General features: G+C 39.1%; 1 protein-coding gene across 1 annotated transcript in view; it reads right to left on the bottom strand.

The window, feature by feature from the left end:
* Positions 1 to 1,035: 1,035 nt before the first annotated feature.
* LOC122792902 (CUB and sushi domain-containing protein 1-like) overlaps positions 1,036 to 23,622 on the bottom strand; it is a 2,387,070-nt gene continuing 2,364,483 nt past the window's right edge. The window contains exon 5 of the mRNA XM_044060460.1: positions 1,036 to 1,277. Coding sequence (XP_043916395.1) covers positions 1,036 to 1,277 — 242 coding nt within the window. The remainder of the gene's footprint in view (positions 1,278 to 23,622) is intronic.

Genomic DNA, 23,622 nt, shown 5'->3' with positions numbered 1-23,622 from the left:
CAGCTCAGTTCACACTCACTTGACAGTCATTCATTATTGTGGTTAATGCATTTTCTCTTTGATTTTACCATGTGGCAGATGCTAGATACATACGAGAAGATTTAAGATCTAGTTTTTGAAAGGTATGAAAGAAAAATTAATAGCACTGCTGTACAGATAAACAAGATTATAAAATAAAGACAACCGGCGTCAATGTGTGTTATTCTCTATGAGTGAAATTGTTTTGTACTGCCTGGATAAATCTGTAACACAATTTATTGATGGAATAATTAGTTATTTAGATGAGATGCATTTCTTTTTATATTTTCTTAACTAATGTGATCACATTCATTCATCAAATAACTCTATGTAACATACAACTTCAGGCAGGATACAAGTGTATTGCATATGTATTTGTACTACTTAACTGTATTATATGATGAATACAAATGGTCACATTTCTGCAGTGTTTTTCCAACAAAAAAGAAGTTTTTGGGCAACATCAGAATAAGCCGTTATAGTTATTTGAAATGTTACGCTACTGCCTGTGATAACACAGAGTGATATGATGTATCACCATGAGTATCGATGCCTTTTCTTGAAAACTTATCTTTAGAATTTCAGGATTATAGATCACATCTTTAGAATATCACTGCACTTCATGTTTCTGCTATTAAGCTAAAACGTACAACAAAAATCTGCCAACATACTGCCAACAACACTGCATCTTATCGATGGAAGATGTTCTGAAAGTGTGAGTCAAACTGTAGCTTTTTAGCACAAACTGTCAAAACTTGTATCATACATTGCTGCTGTAGAAACATTCTCAGCTAAGATCCTTGCTTCCTACCACTGTGAAACAAATGAGTTTTTTGACATAACAATCTGTCATCTATCAATGGCTAATGTGTTGCCTAAAGGGATGTCTGCAAATCCCTATACTGCAGCTACTGTAGAGTAAAACTAAATTACAACATTAGGAAAAAAATCTCATTTCTGCAGTGCATCACATTAAATAAATGGTGGGAGAGTGAGGAATAACATCTTTAAAAACATTCAAGCAGTACAGAAATATTGTCTTTGAACTTGCCATATTGATGGTGCTTCAGTTCCACTAATCTCGAGGAAATCATAGCCTTCTTCAAGCTGAAACTCAGTGAAAACTAAGGCAATCGTGTCTCCGGGTTCGGCCAGGATTGTCCATGAGCAGTCAGCATTGTTGATGTATTCTGCAGGAAAAAGTGGACTGCTGATTGCTCCACTAGTACCCCTTAATGTTCCACCACATTCTCCCTCAGCTAAAAAGAAAAAGAAAACTGCTGTGAATATAACATACACAGAAGGGCAAAGGCCTTGTAAACACATCATACGAAGGAGAGCAAAGGCCTTGTAAACACATCATATGAAGGACAGCAAAGAAAGTCCTTGTGAGCACATCATACAAAAAAGGGTAAAACTCATCAGTGTGAAGTCAAGGTATGCCATGCAATTCTATAAGAGTTTAACCTTAAAGAGTAAATAACATCATTTAAAAATCATATTAAATGCAAACAATGTATGATAAGGACAAAATAACAGTTTAACTGTGGCTTTAGGAAAGCTTTACCTGTTATAGGAACTCTGGCACTTATTGACAGTTTACCAATCACTTTAGTTAAAACTGAAAATGAAATTCTTGTTTTAACAGACTTGGTTAAAATGAAAAAAAAAAATGTAAATTTGACTATGATGGCATAGAAGGAGGAGTGGAGGAAGAATTCAATTTTTGTTCTGAAAAGAGGATTGGAAGGTAAAAGACACAGAAGCAGAGGTGAAGAACTGACAGGATATATTTATATATATTTATTCCAGTTTGGTGACTGGGGAGGTCCACTGGGCTCAAGAGCCCATTTTCAGTGGAGGCCCGGGGAGAAAAGCTCCACAATACAAAGTTACATTACATAGAGAATTATAAAAAAAATATTTGCATTGCAATCAACAGGTAGTATAACAATAACAATGTAGTATTACAGTCAAAACAGGTATCATTCAGTAAAGACAGCAAAACTATTACAAATTTTTCAAGACAAAGGCAAGACATACAGCATAATGGCTGGATGTTACTGTTTAGTTACATTTATAATCTAAGTATATGAGAAAAATTAGGAAGGTATGAAGGTTAGCCAGGAGAGAAGGAGGAGCAGAGCTTGGGAGGTATGAGTTGAAGAGTGCAGTTACATTTCTTGTAAAGAAACAGGTAAGAATGAAGTTGTGTTTTGAAGTTGTGTGGATTGTCACAGGTCCTCAGAGTAGAGGGCAGGGCATTCCATTTTTGGGCTAGGGAAAAGGAGAGTAGTAGCTGACCAGCTGGGCACTTGGGTTTTTGGACAGTTATAATGTTTTGATGAGTATATCTAAGGGGTCTAAGGGGGGTATATGGTTGTAGGATATTAGATAATGCAGGGCGGCTAGTAGGTTGGAATAATAATGTCTAGGCTGTGACGATTTGGAGGAAGTCAAGTTGATTAGGGAGTTCAAGCCAATTTAAAGAATGTAGGGAGATGCAGTGATGGGAGGAGGATTTTGCTTTGGTAGTTAATCTGGAGATTTTGTTGAAGCACACTTCCAGTTTGAAGGTGAGTGTGGAAGATAGATTGGTAAGCAGAGGAGCGCCATACAAAACAGAGGGGAGGAGATAGGTAGTGGCCAAAGTTTGTCTGGTGGAGGGAGTGAGGAAGTGGTTGTTTCTGTAGAGTAGGCTTTTTATGTGGGTTTTCTTGATGTTAAGTTGGATGTGAGTATTGAATTTTAAGTGTTCGTTGATGCTGACCCCCAGAAGTTTGGCAGAGAGAATGACTTTGATAATGGAATTGTTAAGGCTGGTAATTTGAAGTGAGTTTTTATCAATGGGAGTGGATTTTGAGGGAGTGAATAGAAGAATCTTAGTTTTGTTAGCGTTTAGTGAGAGGTAGTTTTGGTGCATCCAGTTTTCAGTAGTTGAGAAGGCAGTTTGAGTTAGAGACTGAAGAACAGATAGGTTAGAGGCACAGCAAATCAATGTGGAATTGTCTGCTTATTGAACAATTTTGGTATTGGGTATGGCTTTGTAGAAATTGGTAATAAAGATGTTAAATAGCAAAGGGCCTAGTATGGAACCTTGGGGTACTCCTGTAAGGGTGGGGAGGAAAATGGAGGAGGCCTGGCCTCATTTAACAGCTTGGGACCTGTCAGAAAGATAGCTGGAGAACCAGGAAAGAGTTTTTTGGGAGATGTAGAGATTCGATAGATGATTTAATAGATGGATGTGGGAGATGGTATTGAAAGCTTTAGATAAGTCTAGTAGAACAGCTGAAACTATCTTACCAGAGTCTCGAGCTAGATTGACAGAATGTAAGAAGGAGAGACGGGCTGTGTTTGGTACCGTGTCCAGGGCGGAAGCCATGTTGGGTAGGAGAGAGTAGCTGGTGTTCAGTAAGGAATGGCATGAGCTGCAGGTGTATGCACTTTTCAAGAAGTTTAGAGATTTGTGAGAGGATAGCTATAAGTTGGAAATTGGAAACATTACAGTTTTTACCACACTTGTGGAGTGGTAGAATAAATGCAGAATGTGATATTATGGGTACATATGACTCAAGTAGTGATCTATTTATCAGGATGCTGATAGGGAGAGCAATACCATCGGAGGCAATTTTTAAGAAGGAGGAAGGAATGTTGTCGGGGGCATTGGTGCAAGGTTTAAGTTTGGAGAGAAGCTTTTTTATAAGGTAGATGGATACAGTCTTAAGTTGAAAAGTAGGGGGTGTAGGAGTGGAGGAGGAGGAGGAAGCTTGAGCAGAGGGGGTGGAGGGTTATTGTTGGGGAAGGTCTTGATTAGATGAGCAATAGAAGAGGTGAAAAAGGTGTTGTATAGTTCGGCGATTTCTTGTTAAGATTTACTGGTATCAGGACATGGGTTGTTTTTTGTACTAGGTTTGAGGAGGGAATTAATAGAGCTCCAGAATTGTTTGGGTTTTTTTTGCATGATTTATTTGGAGTTTGATGTAGTAGGATTTTTTATCTTTAATGACTTGTTTTTTAGCTTGATTTCACAGCTGTTTGTATTTAAGTAACAATACAGGCTGTTATGTTGGAAATAGCTTTTCCAGGTTTTGTCTCTTTGTAGCATAATTTTTTTGGTTTCTTTGGTAAGCCATGGGGCGGTTTTAGCTTTAACTCTTTTTGTTCTTATAGGAGCTAGGGAGTTTAGGACAGTTAAGAATGTAGAGTTGAAATAGTCAACGGCATCGTCTAAAGGTAGGGGGTTTTAGTGGGTTCCAGTTAGTGAACTTAAGGGAGTCAGAAAAGGTAGAAGGGTTAAAGTTAGTGAGGTTGGAAGTTTGTAAGAGTTGGTGGGAATGTGAGAAAGAGGGTGTAGCTCTATGGGTGAAGGCAGGGAGGTGGTCTCCTAAAGTGTCAGGAGTGACACCAGATTTTGTTATTTTGTTAGGGTGAGATACCAGGATCCAGTCTAGGATGGAGCCTGGGGAGTTGGTTTTGTTGGGCCTAGTAATGGAGTTAGTGAGTTGAGTGAAATTGAAGAGATTGATTGAAATGGTAGGATTGGGGTTGATGATTTTTTGCCAGTCAGTATTTACATCACCCATAATACTGGTTTCAAGTTTAATATTAGAGGAGGTCCAGGAGAGGATGTCTTCCAGGGTAGATAGTTTGTAACACAAGCATGAGAGGCCAGGTAAAAACTCAAAGAATGAAGACTCATATGAGGAGAAAGATGGTATGATATCAAATATATGTGAGAATTGAACAACAGTACAAATTGTTAGTAATAACTGTTTACCATGGCCTTGATGTGGCAGAGGGATTCAACCTGGCAGCATGATGAAAGCCGTAGGTATTACCGTAAATCTGAAGAATAGGTGAACGTTTGAAAGAAAAAGCATAAAACAAAACACCAAACTAAAATACTTTACAGTATGCCACATATGTAAACTCAGTTCCAAAACATCATTTTAAAGTGGTGTGTGAAGAGAAACTTCTCACAATGGCTGTCACTTGCAGAAGGTGAGGAATAAGGAACATCACACAAACAGAAATTAAATTTTGTATAACTGACTGGCTATAATGGTGTGATCGAAGCAACCCAAAACTGTGACTTCAACATTCATTCACTGATAAAATGTATGTTTTATAAACAGTGAAAACATGAATAACAGGAAAGCAAGAATGCTAAATCTGCACTTTAGAGCAGTAATTAATAGGTATTCTGTAGCAGCTAATGATAGCATTGTGCCTCAAAATAGGTTGGCATGAGTTTATTATCTAAGAATTCCTTAGACAAGGATAAAAGAATACAGGAAAACGAGTTCTACACTCATCAAAAAAGATGCAAGAGTCAAATCAGACAGACTGAGGTAAAAGATAAAGGTAGGCCTAGTTCAGAACAACTCACAAAATCAAGGACAAGAAGAAACAGAAAGAGAGAAAGAGAGTGTGCATGTGACAGAAGAGTACTTACATGGTGCTTATTCGGACAGCATAAAATTAAATTAGGAGAAGTGGAAAAGGTAAATCTGCAGTGTATCACATTTCTTCAAAAATTTCATTTAGAATTAAAAGAAAAGAAAAAGTCTAAAACATATCAGGATATACATGTGATCGTATGTTATAAAACATGAGTGTATTCTCTGACAATCAGAAGCAAAATATCAAGAGTAATATAATTTACCTAAGAACAAATCCTTGATGAATTACTGCTACATGCTTTGTCCAGCTATTAGATGTATATCATAGAACAAATACAGGGTTATGTTGTACTAAATGGAGTCAGGGTCACACCGAAGTTTGCCAACAACACTGCTGCCTTTTAGTAAGAGAAAAATTGGCAGTGCATGCCAGAGTATGATAAAGAATAGTACAAGGTCATCATCAGGGATATCCTAGCTATAACTGTAAAACCTAAAGCTAGAAAACCATCAACAATAAAGTGATAAAGAAGGTAATAGCTGGTATGTTATAATGTTTTTGTTACCTTTCATAGTTACTACTTTAGGAAGAAATCATTGTGAGCAAAATCCATGACAAGATGTTGGTTGATGTCTTTTGAATATTAAATAGGATTGTTAGTTTATATGTAGTTTTTTTCTCTTAAAAAGAAGCAGTCAATATTTTGGAAGGGATGACATACAACTGTTCACAGAAAATAATAAAACAAAAGAAAGCAGTAAAGTGTAAATAGGTGACACCACCAATCTGCAGCAGAGTTTGCATGGGAAGGTCAAAAGAAGTAGTGGTTATGGGCTGGAATGTATTCCCAGTAGCCTGTGTGATTAGTAATCTGTTAAAATGAGAAAAGGAAGCATCTAAATCCAAATCAGAGGAAGTGCAGTAATTGTTCTATACCAGCACTTTTATGTGATCATATTACCTACAGGAAACAGTACATTGTAGCCGGGAAAATCTCAGTGTACACTGGAAACAGATAATGTAGAAAGATCAAAATATCCCTGTTTTACGACTTTTGACTATCTAGATTTTTACTTATATTCAGGGTATATTCCTCATAAAATTTGTTGTTTTGTAGCATATCATTGAAAACTGAAATCACAAAATAATAACATGCTTTTGAGTTTTAGACTATATATCTTTCAGAAAATGCACACTAACCCTAAATCTGTTATTCTTAGCAAATTTCTAACTTTAAAAGAGCAATATATAAAATATGTCTCTATTTCTTGGCCTTTGTACCCCCCCCCCCACACACACACACACATACTATTATTGGTTTTGTCTAGATTTCCTATATTAAGGCTGAGAGGGTATGCTCCATATATATTAATGTAGTTTGGTTTAACAACTGCTTTTCTTTTACAGGGAACAATACCTTAATCAGTCTATTGAAGGCTGTTATAATAGTTTAGTAAATTCCATAAAGAATTATTTTATTACAACACAAATAATAGGTGTTAGAATCCCACAACTGTGTTCATTTGCATTCATAGTTTGTACAACTGTAAGGGTTTCTCTAACTTTGTTTGAAGATTCTGACCATAACTAAACTGATATGCAAATTGTATTTTGGAGAAAGTACAAACTGACAAATAGTGTCATCTTTTACTGATCAAGTTCTTTGTAGTTAGACAAAAAAATGTGTTTCCCACACATTATCTTGTTCGGAGGAACAAAAGTGTAGCAGAAATGACTGCGACTATGCAACAAAATGCAATGTGACATATAATAGTAAAAACGTATGGAGAAGAAGAACTATAAAATAAAAACTTCTTTAAAAATAATAAGTATAGCTTCTATAGCTTTTATAGCTGGAAGGAACCACACTGAATGGTTATTAAGTGCCTTCATTCATGCTAGTTAAAGAGTATGTGTTTTGGATTTCTGCATTCTGGAAGGATCCAAGCTATATGTTTGGGGGTATATAATTTTACTGCTTGTGAGATATTGCTTTCTCTGTAAATAAAATGTACTGGTTAGGAGATTTACTATGGACCAGTTATCTGTGTATGCAGGCAATCTGATGGATCCCTGTTAAGTACGCTACTGCAGGGATTACCAGTGATCTTCAGTGCTTTTTTAAGGGGGCTATATTGCTGTCAGTGCCATTATTGTGAGGAAACTTACTAACAGTATCCTGTTTGTCTCCAAGAATGTTACTGATTCAGGTTTTGGGCTACATTCTGACTATACATTTTCCAGAAAGGGAATAAGTTCCTTCTCCAGAGATGCAATAACCTCTGAGCTGATCATATTAATATTTGGGGAAGGTACAAAAGACACAATCCCCCAGAAAAAAAAGATTTGCTTTTTTTCTTTTCCTTTTTAATATGACTTTGGTGAAAGTGGATATGTTCAATGATATTATGCTTTTTTTTTTTAAATCAGTATATCAGAACTGCTGTTCATTTATTTTTCCTTAAGCTTTGCAGGTCTGTCCATTACTTCCTTGGTTTTGTTATTTTGGCATGCGATCACTTATTTTATGGCTTAGGCAGGTAGCACAAATGATGCAAGAAGAAATACTTACAATATCATAATGCTGGCAAAGGTTTTGCTTTGGTATTTAGATTCAAATAGAGAACATTTGTGAACTATAATCAGTCAAGTGCTGTACATACTTGTACACAATATATATTTATGTTACTGTTGGTTTCATAGTTTTGATAGTTTAATTTTACAGCTATAAAATACTGTCAGTGAGATTTTATTCCTTGGCATAACTGCATTGATAAAACCTTACGTGGTGTTATTTACCGAGAGTCATGTCTTCTCATCAATACTTTTTTTTTTTTGGGGTGGGGGGCATCAGAAGTAGTCCTGCACAGAAATTCTCAAAAATATAATACTGCTGAAAGTTTGTTTTAGGCCGGGATTTGAAAGATAACAAATATTGTCTGTTTTCTAAAATGTGTTTATTATAAAGCTGCTACACTACTAGGTTATTTCTTCCTATAATTACAAGGGAATTACAACAGGCATCCAGTGAAGGCACTGTTTCTTTTATAGGGAATCCTATACCAAGTTTAATGTTGTAAAAGGAGAAAAAATATGTTAAACCATGTCCTTGTGGAATCACAAATAAAAGGAAAGTATTGTATTTGTACAGCAGTGATTGGTGGGAGGTTTATTTGACTAAAATAAAACACAGAATAATAATTTAGTATTAACAAATATGGACACATAACAGGGGAACATAATATACAGCAGTGTTGCTGTAGTTTGATAGGAAACGTATAGCCTTTGTAAAAATCTGGCAACCACAAAAAAATAAATAAATAAATAATACACTTTAAACATGATTAAACATAGCTTTCATTAAACATTTCTATCACACCACATGACATTAGAAGAATTATGAACACTAATGCATGAATACGCTAGACTGAATATGTCATCAGGCACAAACTGGTTTATTAAAATGTCAGATGAAATCTATGTATAATCAAATAGAAAGCTGATAAGTTCCTAGAGCAAATATGAAAGTTACCTTCTTCCACTGCAGTCAAAATGCAGTGAGGTAGGGTATGTGCTTGTGTTTTGTGTGTGTGTGTGTGTGTGTGTGTGTGTGTGTGTGTGTGTGTGTGTGTGTGTGCGTGTGTTCATGCATGTGTGTGTGTGTGTGTGTGTGTGTGTGTGTGTGTGTGTGTGTGTGTGTGTGTGTGTGTGTGTGTAGGTGTTTGAGTTCATAGTCATACCATTACATGTGACTATATGCACGACTGTGTTTTGTGGATAAATGGAGAGTATTTCAGTTTTCAGCTTTAAAGAAGATTTCAGGGACAAGCTGAGATGTACAAGGAATTCAGAATATCTCATTAGAATTCACACTCCCAAACACAATGGCCAGTTTGACATCTGATTGGTTCATCATCTGCTTTCTGCTGGTGAAAGAAGTGAGTACGCAAACACTAATGCCTGACAGGGTGTGTGCTAATGTGTAATTAATGCCCGCCCAGGAGCGGCATCAGGCTTCTACACTCCTGGAAGGGTGTTAACACACACCCTGGAGAGTATTATTGCACTTAGAGAATGTGAATTACGTAAAGTTTTGTGTTTTACTTGCTTATTTATTTTTTTAAGTACTATATTATGTTTTTTTTTATATAATTTTAATATAGCAATAACCCACGCCTGGGTGTGGGTAATGTGGGATTTAACCACAGTTGGCATGGTTTGGTCCCGAGGAAGCCAGTGACCAAACAAAGACAACCGTGGTTAAATCGCGATTACCCACACCCAGAAGTGGTTATTATTATACTATGACATTATTTAAGAAAAGAAACAATTACTTTTCTTAAATAATGGCATTGTATAATGCCTCTTTGCTGCCCTTCCGCAGCTGTCTGGCATCCGCGGCAGTTCTGATGTACTGCGCATGCCTACACAGTACAACAGAGCTGTGGCCAAAAGCAACGGAGAAAGCAAGATCTCCGTTGCATTTTACTGTTTCGCTATGTTAAATGGGTTTAACATAGCAAGACAGCTTTAAAATAAGCAATGGAAATCTCCATTGCTTATTTTAAAGCTGTCTCACTATGTTAAACCCATTTAACATAGCGAGACAGTGTTTTAAAAGACTTATACTAATGGAAAAGTCCGGCGACGGACCTTTTCCATTAGTATAAGTCGATTTACAACGCTGGCCAATCAGCATGCACATTTTGAAATATTAATAGGGGGTCATGGTATAATGTGAAATAGTTCCTCTGCCAAATTATTCAAACTTGTTGTAGTGTATAATAATGGTGTTGGAAGAAGCATTTTACATCAGACGTATTGTATAATAATGGTGTTTGAAGAAGCATTTTACATCAGACATATATAAAAAATACTAAGCAAGTGAAATACAACAATTTCATATATTACCCATTCTCTCTCCCATACACACATGCAGTCTCTTCTGCTTTCACACACATACATTTACACACACACACACACACACACACAGACTAGTCTCCTTCGCTTTCATACACATATTCAATCACACAAGATCACTCTCACTCTCTATCTGTCTCACACACCCACACACATCCACACACACACACACACACACACACACACACACACACACACACACACACACACACACACACACACACACACACACACACACACACACACACACACACACACACACACACAGTCTTCTCTGCTTTGTTGCATACATTCCCTCACACAAGACTGCTCAGTCTCTCTCTCTCGCACGATCTCTCTCTCACACACAGTCTTCTCTCCTTTCATACACGCATTCAGTAACACATCACTGTCTCTTCCTCTCTCACTTTCTCAATCTCACACACATACACACTCAGACACACACACACACACACACACACACACACACACACACACACACACACACACACACACACACACACACACACAGTCTCTCTGCTTCCATGCACACATTCACACACACATGCAGACAGAATCATAAGCACACACTTTTCTGTTTCGGTTACTCGATCGCTCTCTGTCTTAATCACATGCATGCATACACTCCCACACACATGCTTTATTTTGCTATTTTTTCTTTTTTTATTTTACACTCGCTAAACATCAAAAGTGCTGCTTAGCGAGTGTAAAATAATGGCTCGCTCACTCTCACTTTCACTGACATGCGCACACACACTCAAACACAGACAAACATGCACACACAACTTTTTTTTTAGTTCTATTCTTTTTTATATTTTACACTTACTAAACAAGAAAAGCTCTGCTTTGTGAGTGTAAAATAATGGCGGCTGCACAGTTTTCCTGTAAAAGCACAACTGAAATTTCTCCAATGCGTAGTTGCACACGGGACAACTAGTTTGCAGTGACAAGCACTGTCCTCATTGTTGCAAACCGGATACTCCTGACAGTGACTGATATTCTCACACCAGCTGTCTAATCAATAAAGAAGAGACTGTTGTCATGGATATGAACTTTCCTACCTTTCCTCCTTTACCAACTTGGTGGATATGAGGATCCTGAGGCAATGTAGAAATTACCTCATGTTTACTGACAACCAGTTAATTCTCAAACAAACTGATATGGTATGTGAGAGATGCATTTACACAATATCACTGGAGGCAAAGTTCACAAATAAAAATACTCCTAATGTCAACAAGGTTGTCAAGTAGTACACATGCTGCACCCATCATGCACAGTTCAAAGCAGACATATCGACCCACATATGCTGAGGCACTTAAATATAACCTTCCTAAACCACAAAGACCTCCTAGACAAAGTACACGTAAATAACCTCAGCAGCCCCAAATGCGCTCTTTCAAAACAACACCCACATCAACACAAAAGCTACATCTCATGGAGCCTCCACCGCTAAGCCCATAAGCAAACCACCACACAATCCAATATTCTAGTCATTGGAGACTCCATCGTGAGCAAACTGATGTCCTTCTCACCAGGATGAGTAAGGAGAAAGTCAAGATCAGTTTGTTATCATGGGCTAGGATCCACCACATTATATAGGCACTCATGTCATTGGACTACTATTACCAATATGACTCAGTCAAAGTTCATGTCAGAGTAAATAACCTGAGACATACCTCCTTAGACTATATGAAGAGAGACGTCATGGACCTCTAGTTATGTGTCTCAGGCTGTTATGAGCCTAGCATTGAGCAGCATTTTACCTTCTCCAAGGATGATGCCACAATACAAACAAAAGATGATTGATTTTAATAATTGGCTTTTGAATAATAGATAAAACATCATCTTCCCTCATAGTGCCTTTTGTAGCCAATGCAAAATTGAAAGTACTTCCAGTATAGCAAATCAAAACCAAAAAAATGTAAAGGTATTACTGCTCAATGCTTGGAGTCTAAACAAAAAACTCCACTCCCAAGAAACTCTACCCTAAAGAATGCTGACTTTTGAGCAGTCACTGAGACATGGTTTAAAGCTGAGGACAGTGCACCAACAGTGTTAGGTTATAATGCATTAAGATTAGCTACTTCACAGGCAGGGACTAAAGGTGGAGGTGTCTCTATTTACATCAAAGATAAATATACTTCAAGGCTGGTCAAACAGGGCAATGCACTTGAGCTGATTCATGTTCAAATCACCATAGGCAAAATCCAATAACACTTCATTGCAAGCTATAGGTCCCCCTCTGTTACCCAGGAAACCCATGCCATGTATTTAAGCTTATTAGAAACAATATCCATCCAACCCAATGCCACATTCATGGCTGACTTTAATTAACCCACTATTAACTGGGAATCCTATATAACACCAAATGGACATGCACAGAGATTCCTGGATTTTGTAAACAGAAACTCTCTGGACCAGATAGTCAATACACCAAACAGGGGTGCAACCATACTGGATCTGGTCCTCACTAATATGGGAGAGTGCTGCACCCCCTACTGTAATGCCTTCCCTAGTAAGGTCAGACCACAAAATGGTCTCCTTTGAAATACAAATAAATCCTGGACCCCCAGCTAAACCTGGAATATTCAGGAACTATTCTAAGGTTAACCTCCTGCTATTAAGTAAGAACTTGGCAAAATGTCAAGCCCCCATAAACCCTGAGAACACTGCTGTCTATGCAAAATTGTTCACAGAAACCAGGTACAGGCATGCTAGTAGCTGCATAGAGGCAGCTGTATCCACCAGGAAGAAGTACAGAACAAACCCAAAAAACAAGCCACCCTGTGGAATCACAAAATCAATAGGCTGTACAACAGGAGGAAGAAAATAATGGCAAAAATTAGGAGGTACAGCACCCAGCAGGATAAAAGCACTCTCAACACACTAAACAAACAACTCAGAGGACAACACACTAAACAAACAACTCAGAGGACAAAGTCTACCAAAGCCAAATTTGAGGTAGGCTTGGCCTTCCAGGCCAAGAACAACCACAAAGCATTCCTTAGCTATGGCCACAACCTCAAAGACAATATACAATTCTGTGCAGAGCTCATTGCTAATTGTATCACCTATAGTGAGCCAGAAGTCATAGCAAACCTCCTGGCTGATAAATTCAGCTCCAACTTTACCCAACTCTCCTCCGCAACCTTCCCTCAGGAAATATTATCAAATATAACTCCCCCTACTATCATTAGGGACCAGGTCCTTAATGCTCTCTCTAAGACCAAGAACACTGCATCAATGGGCTCATACAATATCCCAGGATGCCTTCTAAATAGCATGAAACATGACCTATCAAGGCTTCTGGAATTACTATTTAACTGTAGCCTCCAAACAAGTTTCATGCCTCATGAATGGAGAAAGGCAACATTCATCCCTCTGCACAAAGGTGGGCATCTACAAACCCTGGAAACTACAGACCCATAAGTCTCACTAGTCTTATATGTGAAGCCATGGACAGAATTATCATGGAGATGATCAATAAACATATAGTAAACCTGCAGACACTGGACCCAACCCAGTTTGATTTTGTCAAGGGCAGATCATGCCGAGTAAACCTGGTGCACTTCTTTGAGAAGGTCATCAAAGCAATGAATGAGGGCAAATACATTCATACTACCTACCTTGACTTGGCCAAAGCATTTGACACAATACCCAACTCGGCATTGTTGACAAACTCAAGAGGTTAGGTACAAACCCATATATACTAGTCAGCTGACTCACAGACTGGACCCAGAAAATTAGAACTGGGGAGTCCACCAATGCAAAGAGGCCAGCCACAAGTAGACTCCCTAGGGAACAGTCCTTGGACTACTCTTTTTTGGCATTTACTTCTCAGAAGTCAAGGCCAATGTCAGTGGTCTCTGGCTGACCAGATTTGCAAATTATTGCAAATTAGGAGCTGTCCTTGAAACGCACACTGACACAAATGTTCTCAAGGAGGGACTGACACAGGAAAACAGCTGATGTTAGCCATGGACTAAAACTAAATGCCAAGAAATGCATAACAGTATCCTTTGGGAAGTCATCCTTCCCTGGTAACTATCATATTGACAACACACCACTTAGAGTTGACCCAGTAGTCAGTGACTTAGGGACACACATAGATAGTAATCTAGCCTTTGACCACCACGTGTCTGCAGTGGTGAGGAAATAATTCTATGCTGTGCAACTTATAAACAAAGCTATGGCATCTATGTCCAAGGAAGCCATTGTCCCACTGTATTCGGCATTCATCAGATCTGTGGCTGAGTACAATTCCCCCCTTTGGTATGTACCTAACCAGGCATATCCAACAACTGGAACGTCCACAGAGGTTCATCACTAAAAGAATACAGGGCATAAGTAAAATGTTCTATGCAAACCGCCTTGAGGCCCTATCCCTGTATTCTGCCTTCTACAGACTGTTGAGGAGAGATCTATGCCTGGCATACAGGGCATTGTCAGACCCCACTCTGATGGGCCTCCTGCATACGCACAAACAAACAGCAACAGAATTACCCATTCTAAAGACTTAAACCTTGACTGCGATATAAATAGGACATGCTGGAGAGATAGGTATGTATTTCAGAGACTACAATGTCTATGGAACAGGCTCCACATCCAATTGCAGCATGCAATTTGGGCAATTGGATGGAAATCCAGAAATTCATCCCTGGTTTGACACCTATGTCACAAATGGACACAGGTAACCTGTAAATGGTTCACCTCCCATAGTCATGCTTACGCTTATCAAAGGTATCAGAACTTGTCAGAGAATTGTGATACATGGTTAGGTTTAAACATATCCTTGTGGTCATTACCTTAGTAAACACCTATGGACCTAATCAAAATGTCTGAGGCATCAGCTAAGTCCAATATTTGCTGCAACCAAGTTCAGTCTGAAAAGTAAGTACATCATCATCATCATCATCATCAGCTCATGTTTTCCAATTTACAACATGGAATTGGGGTGCTATATCAGCTGTTGCCATCACTCTCTATTCAATGCACCTCACCTGCCTTCTCTGACACTCATGCCTGACAGTCGTAGGTCTTCTCTCACACAGTCCATCTACCACTGTCTACTAGACACACTTGTTTCCTTTCTTCTTCACAAGGTTGTCTTCTACTTTTCTGCACATGTGCCTGAACCACTGCAATCTCTTCTATTTGAACTTTATCCTAATCGGAGCTACTTTGGCTTCTGCTCTTATGTCCTCATTTCTCATCCGCCACACAGTGTGCATCCTACCATCCATCTCAGGCACTTCATCAACATCAGCTCAAGCTTCCTCAACTGCTCGGCCTTTACTGCCCAGGTTTCTGTACCATACAGTAGGACTGGTTGCATCACTGTTTTGTACACCTTACTTTTCTTCTTCTTTGACATTCTCCTGTCTTATACTGTACCTCTGTGCTAGTTTGCTGCAGACCCTCGAATACTAGCTTTTACCTCCTAATTCAGACTAACCTTCTGCTCAACCACCCCTCCCAGGTACTTGTAGCTGTTAACCTGTTCCACTAATTTAAATTCTATCTGGATTTTCAGCTTCTTCTGATTCCCCCATTTGCTGCTAATGCAACTGTCTTAACTGTACTCAGTCTTATTCCATGTGCCTTCAGTTTTGTACTTCATTGCCCTATCCTTTGCTGAAGTTCTTGGTCAGAATCTGCCTGTAATGCTGCATCATTTACATACAGCAGCTTTGTTGATCTGTCCTCTCTGACCTGTTTGCTGTTTTAGTCTCCCAATAATATGATCAACAGTGGGCTCAGAGCTGCACCCTGAGGCACACCCACTGACACTGTTCATACCTGAGTCAATGTATTCTTGGTTTCTTGTACAGAGACTGCAATAATTCTGCCAATGTTTCTGGGATTTTGAACCACTGCACTGCCCAAATATCTTGTCAAATGCTTCCTCTAAGTCTAGGAATGCCCATTTGGAGTCTTTACTCATCTTAAGCTGCTTCTCAACTGTCTCACTGCAAGCATCAGGTCAGTTGTGCTACATCCTGATCTAAATCCAAATTGCTCATCTCCTACTCTATGTATTCATTTATCAATGATCCTCTGCAGACCTTTTATGCAATTTAACAGGAGTTTGATACCTCTGTACTGCTCACAGTTGTGAATGTCCCCTTTGTTCATGAACCCTGGTATTTCCTCCCCACACTGCTATGAGTACCCTCAGGAGCCATTTCTTCCCTATCTCATGAAGCATCTTTATTATATCTGTTGTGACCTCAATGGAGCCTGCTGATTTCCCTGACTTCATTTTCCTTAGTGCTGTTCTTTCTTCTTCTATGGTGGGCTCCTCCTCTTTATTCATTATAGGGTGTGTCTGGGGCAGTACAGCTTCTATGGGGTTTCTTCATTCAGAGGCTGCTGGATGTTCATAGGTTCATACATTCATAGGAGGTTACTAGGCTATTGGCCTTAGGGCCTTTACAAGCCTAAGCAGGTTATACCCCTGTTCTCTTATATACAGGATATATAGTCTATATTTGCAATGTGAATCTGAGATTAGCACTGGTTGCAGATCTAAGATCAGCAGCACCTGCCCCTGATCAACAGGGACATAGGTGAAACCCCCAGGGGTAAATCTACTGTTTCATGTCCAATTGTCCAAGTTACACTTAAATAGGGTCATTGAAGAGCTCTGTTTCACGTGAATTGGGAGTTTATTCCAGAGGACTGACAATCTCTGAAGGACATATTTGTCTCTCCAGCATGACCTGTTAATATCATGGGCTAGGTTAAGGTCCCTACAGCGATTGACTCTTGTCCTATTTCACTTGCGGATGTGTAGTATTTCCATTAAGGCAGGATTTGAGACTGCTCTGTAGGCCAAGCACAAGCCACCTCTAAACAGTCTACACTATACAGAATGCAGTGAAGTGACCTTCAGTCTGTCCATGTAAGTCATGTGTTGTAGGCCCTAAACTTTCTTTGTGAGACACTTCTGAGGTCTTTCCAGTTGCTGCCGGTATCTGGTAAGGTACATACAGAAGGGAACATTGTACTCTATTACTGGTCTGATGAGGGATGGGTAAAGGGGAGTTATAACCTCCTTAGCTTTGGGTGCTATGCACTTACTTATGAAATGTGCAATGTAAAAAGCCTTCGTTACCACTGTGAACACATGGTGATTAAAGTTAAGGTTGCTATCAGCCTGCGTTTCCAAATCTCTAACCACTGGGTTTGAACTTAGCAGTGGCGGCTGTTGACGTCAAATCAAAGAGGGGCTGCAGGAGACAGCTGAATGGGTGGGGTCAATGGGAGTGGGTGTGGCCAACTAGAAAGGGGAGGGGCTATGCTCAAAACCACAAAAACTGTAACTTTAATTAAATACTCTGCCCTGGGTGCCAAACCATCATTATGAGAGTCCAATCAAGACAAAATGAAGTGTAGAAGAAAAAACATATTTCAATCCATTGGCTGCATGACAGCTTACTTAATATCTAGATGGAAACAAAAAGGTTGTGAGGCATGAAAAAATTAATTACTTTTTAAATACATTAATGGAATGCTAGTCAAAATCAAGTATAAAAAAAACAAGCAGCACTCAGCTCAAACCACTTCTCCTTGTACTCCAGTTCTAATTATAATTTATATTCAGCTCTATTAAAGTACCAAGTAACATGCTGAAAGTAGCAATCTCTGTGATACTCCCACTTGTAAAAATGTTTCTTATCCAAAAAATACCTGCTGCCTGACAGCTATCTACTTGTTTCATGGGGAAAACATGATCAAAGTAAAAAATGAAAAGCAAACAGGAAACAAGCTCAAGATACATTGCTTAAAGGATTACTGCACAGGTTATGGACCACACATGATAGATTGGCATTCTGTTTAGTTTGCAGGTAAAGCCTATAATGAGCTCTTAAAATAATGTAATCCTGCCCTTTATTACAAATACTGTCATATGCATTTCAATACCCAAGGCTTATATGTTATCTAGTTATGTAAGTATTCTCTGCATGGCAACAACAGAAAGGCTTTCAATGCTGGTAATTCTTTAACAGTATGCTTATTAAAAAACTTACTTGCATCTTACAATCTCAGACAAGCTTACCAGATGGTCATTAAAGCACTGCTACTTAAACACAGAGCAACAGGCACTTTCTGAATAATAAGCATAAATCAACAGTATAAAAATATGACAGAAATCAGAATATTCTGCAAAATCAAGGACAGATGAAAAGCCATTGTAGTACTTGTGTCTACCTTCCAACCACAGCTAAAGCCACGCCCCTAGTCCAGGCCACCAGTAACCCCCCCCCCCCAACCTCCCACCAACATACCTTCTATTTTATGATGTCACGACAGCATCACTCAATGGAACGCCTTTCTTTTTTTTTTCGCCTGCTTTTGGCTGATTATTTATGCTTTTTTTCTGTAAAAATGTAAAAAAATCTTGATTAACAAACTCCGATAGTCTGTTTTTTTTTGAAACAGAATACCGGATACAGTACCAATGTTCGGACTACCGGAGGACCAGTTTTTTTCGATTAGTCGAGAAAAAAAAAGGGAGGGTGGCAAGCCTAACTTGTGTCTACCTTGGATGGGGGGATAGTCTGCACATTTACACTGCATAACTGCTCCTTGCCTTGCTTGGACACATCCAGAGTCACTACATGGGGGAGTGGGGTGCAACAAGTATGTCACAATTTGAAATGTCTCTGGCTGACTGCAATGGCCCTGACAAATTTGTCATACCTCTCAAGCTCAGAGCAAGAAATCTGGACAAAGCCATACATAGAAGTGGGACAAAGGCCCAAAAATAAGGACAATTTTTAAAAATTGCTCTTATAAACTTAGAAAGATAATAGAATAGTAGGTCTTGCATTAGTATGAATTTTCTGAAGGGTATGAAATCTGAAACCGAAATGTCTGTCATTATTTTCTAACTTCAGTCTTTAATGATTTGTCACTAATTTGCGAAAAAAAAACACAATTTTATGAAAAATGGACCAAAAATGTGATTCAAAAATATAAAATAGCCACAACAATACAGCTGGGAACCTGTCAAAGAAGGGACACTTTTTAATATTAGTACTGCTAACTTGAGCAGCTGATAAAATAAAAGAATCTACATGCATTTCTGAAATAAAAGTAATCTAGAACTGATTATTACAGTTATTTATTAATTGTAAACCCTCCATGTTTTCTTCCAAAATTGCCATTTTGCGGAGGGATTATTAGGGGAAGAGCAACATGTTGAGACAAAATCAGGGACAGTTGAGAGGTTTGGATATGCCTAATTGTATAAAGCAATTTATTTGCATGTACCTCTCAACCTGTTAATGCAGGAAATCTGGATAAGGCCAAATATATGGGGGGAACATATAAACAGTACTAAAAATTGCTCTTGTATAAAATGAGACAGTTGATCGAATAACAGGTCTTGCTTTAGCATGCATTTTTCTGAAGGTTATGAAGTCTGAAACTCTGTCATTATTTAGTGACTTCATTCCTAAATGATTTGAGAGAAAACCACAAATTTTATGAGGAACAAACGAAAAATAAGAAGCAAAAATCTATTCATTCTGCAAAAATCTGGACAGTTGAGAGGTATAGTTCAGCCGGGGCTGTCTTTGCATTTGCTGCCCTTCCCCCCTCACAAAATCATGGTCGAATGGATCTTCCCTCCCCCTACAGCCATTCCAATGAAACATTACTTGCCTATTTCACCCCATTTACTATAAACACTAATGTGCATACTGCTTTACTTCTGCGATGATTTGGACTTCATTTAAAAGTTTTATTTTGCATTTTACAGCACAAACACTAATAGATATCATATCTGCTAAACAAAGCAATGCAGTCTCACAATGAGAACAGACTTAGCATTAAAACTTCTCTGCCTTTGAAAACTCACAATCACTGAAACAGCATTGAAACCCACATTCAAAGAAAATATATTTTTGCCAGTGGCAGATTAACTTTGGGTTTGGGCTGTTTTCAAATCACAGGCCCCTTGCATAAGAAACATACACATGCTCTTTCATACACCTTCCTGATTGCATTAAATTATATTCCTTGTACAATACAGTACAGTTTTAGAGGGTGTTTTAAATGTATTGTTTTGAAATTTTTCCAGTAAACAATGAAACAAAATGCATGCACCGATAATGACAAAACTGCCCAATTCAGAACATTTCCATCATAAAAGTCTACTCAAACTTCTACAGTCCACCAGTATCAGTACATATGCACAATCTGTGAAGAAGTAAAAGTCATCTAAATAATTCCACATTAAAGAGATCTGTAACTAATGAAGAGGTTGCTGCTAGCAAACAACTTTGTATTTCATTGCTTCATCTACAAATAAAGTGCCCGTTACCCTTGAGGAATAAATTGCCTATCAAACACTAAAAAAAATGATAAGCTAGCAATATTGCAATGGGGAATGGATGGTAAACTGATAACAGGTTCATAGTTACTAGGTATCTTCGCATCCACCCCTTTTGCAACACAGTACAGTATCAGAAATGCATCTATCTACTGTTGGAGTAGAACCCACAGCCTTCTGCATCAAAAGCAAGTATACTACCTGTTGTGCTATTAAAAATGCAAGCAGACTCAGCATAAGCAGCACTAAACTTTTGCTCCCCTGCAGCTCTCAGCTCCTTGTAAAATCTACTCACTCAGTTGTATCTCTGAACTTTGCAGCACAAAGAAATCTGGAAAAAGCCAAAGTTTATTGTGGGGGGGACAAAAGCCCAAAAACCAGGGACACATTTTAAACATTGCTTGTATAATGTTGGAAAGTTGCTAGAATAAAATGCTGTGTTACCACCATACATTTGACTGCCAAGCCTTAAACCCAGGACACTGTGCAAAACAGTCAGAGTAACATAATACTATACCAAATCAGCTGTTTTGTGAAAGAGGAAGACAAAAACTTAAATGGCTACCATTTAGTGAATTCAGTTCTCACCATAGCACAGCTGTCAACCTCTTAGCACAAAACACCTGAACAAAGCCAATAATGGGCGAATACAGCCTCCAAACATTAAGTGAATTCAGTTCTCACCATAGCTCTCAACCTCTTAGCAAAAAAACACCCGGACAAAGTCGGTAATGGGAGAATATAACCCCAAACATATTCAGTAAATTCAGTTCTTACCATAGCTCTCAACCTTAGCACAAAACATGGATGAAGCCAATAATGGGGGAATACAGTCCCAAAACTGGGACAAATTTCAAATACCCATCTTATACACTTAGAAAATTGCTAGAATAAAAGCTTTTGTGTTACCATGCACTTTCTGAAGAATATGAAGTCTGATATTCAAATGTGTGTCATTTTTAACATTTGTTAACCAGGAAAGTCTGACTTGGAACAAAAGCTAATTTTTAGCAGATGCCCAGGGAGAAACACTCCAGACAGACACATGTCTTTGTAAGATGGGACGACACTAGAGGAAACAAAAACAGGGAGGGCATACAGACTCCACACAGAAGGTAAGGCACCCCAGCCAAGAATCAAACCAGAGAACATATAGCTGTCAGGCAACAATGCTACCACTGCACCAATGCACTACTGGCTTTGCAAGGACAAAAAAATACAGAAACCACAGATTTTATGAGGATCAGAACAAGTATGAGGGAAAAATCTGCAACATTTTTACAAATGGTGGTGGGTAGGGAATTCAGGCTCTTGCCACCTGGGCCCAAGGTATAGGGATCAAGCCTTATTCTCTACCCACCACCATGTAGCACCTGGGGCATTTTACTTACACACACAGACACACACACAGACAGACACACACACACACACACACACACACACACACACACACACACACACACACACACACACACACACACACCCTACCTACCTGGGACAGGTAAATCCTTCCACAGCTTCGTTCGTTGGAGCAGCACTAAATACATCCTTCCACAGCTTCGTTAAGCCCGCGAGATGTCCTTCCCTGATGAGACTCCCAGCCTGCCGACGTTGCAGTCCAAGTCCGATCCCTTTCCTGTGACAGTCTATGCAGTTACAACTGCATAGACTTCTGGGATCTCTGCACTTGAATGCTTTGTTATCCGGACTGCTGCTGAGACAGTCTGTGCATGCTCCAGACTGTCTCAGCAGCAGTCCGGATATTGGAAATGCTAGTGCGCATGCGTGACAGTCCGCTATTTGCGATAGTTTTTTCTTTTTTTTTTCTTTTGTGTTTTATTTTATTTTATTTAACTTTCTTATTTTACAGCTGGGGGGCTGCAGTCCAATAGCACGGGCCGCCCCTGGAACTTAGAGGGGTATTATTAATATTGTAATTTGCAGGGACTTCTCCTTTGCTGAAGGGGATGATCGTGCATTTTTTGCATTGAATTTAAGTCAGTGACCCTGGCATAATTCATTTATCTGTGTGAGCCCATTTTGTAAATGTTGACATCACATGGGGATTCCATGACTGCAACCAGTTTGCAGTCATTAGTGAACTTGGTAAGCCACAGGCCCTCTATTTTTGCCTGGATTTCTGAGCAATAGAGTCCAAACAGTAGGGTGCCCAGCAAAGAACCTGGTGGAACCCCACTAGTAACAGGTCTGCTGGTAGAGGGTGAATCTCCAACTTTGATTGTAATCATTCTGTCAGTGAGCCAGTTGGCTACCCATCTAATGATGTATGGGTTAATCCCCAGCTAGGTGAGTTTCTCAACAATGCCTGAGTGGAGGATTGTGTCAAGGGCTGTGGCCAAGTTGAGATACACAGTATGTACTGTTTTGCCTTCATGCAGGGTTTTGGTGACACTTTTGAAGAAGTTCAGCAGGTTTAACAGGCAAGCTCTGCCCCTTAATGAAGCCAAATGAAGACAGGCCAAGAGTTTGAAGTTCTCCTTTTATCCTTGTTGATGAGGTCCATGATGATTTTCTCCATGGCCTTATAGATAAGTCTGGTTAGGCTTATGGGACTATAGTTCCCAGGGTCAGTTGAGGGACCCCCTTTGTGCAATGGGATTGCAGCTACTGTTTTTCACTCTGCTGGGACAATGCCAGTACTTAGACTGTAGTTGAAGAGGGATGTTATTTGGTCCCATAGAGGCTGTGAATTTGACCTTGGAGAGTGTGGTTATGACCTGCTTTTTGGAGATAATGGGTAGTGGACCAGTGACAGGTATGCTTTGGGTATGTCTGGTGAGGAAAGTGAGGTGATGTTTTCACCAAACATGTCTGCTAGCAGGTTGGCAATATCCTCAGGTTCAGTATGAGTGGTACCATCCACTACTAATTTGGCACAAAGCTGGTCCTTCCCTTTTAAATTTCGGATGTAGCTAAAG

This window comes from Protopterus annectens, chromosome 2.part0 (assembly GCF_019279795.1).
Source record: "Protopterus annectens isolate FY-2018-M chromosome 2.part0, PAN1.0, whole genome shotgun sequence".
In the NCBI taxonomy this organism is placed as follows: Eukaryota; Metazoa; Chordata; order Ceratodontiformes; family Protopteridae; genus Protopterus; species Protopterus annectens.
Note: the sequence above shows the minus strand (reverse complement) of the source record. Positions and strands in the feature narration are given on the sequence as shown.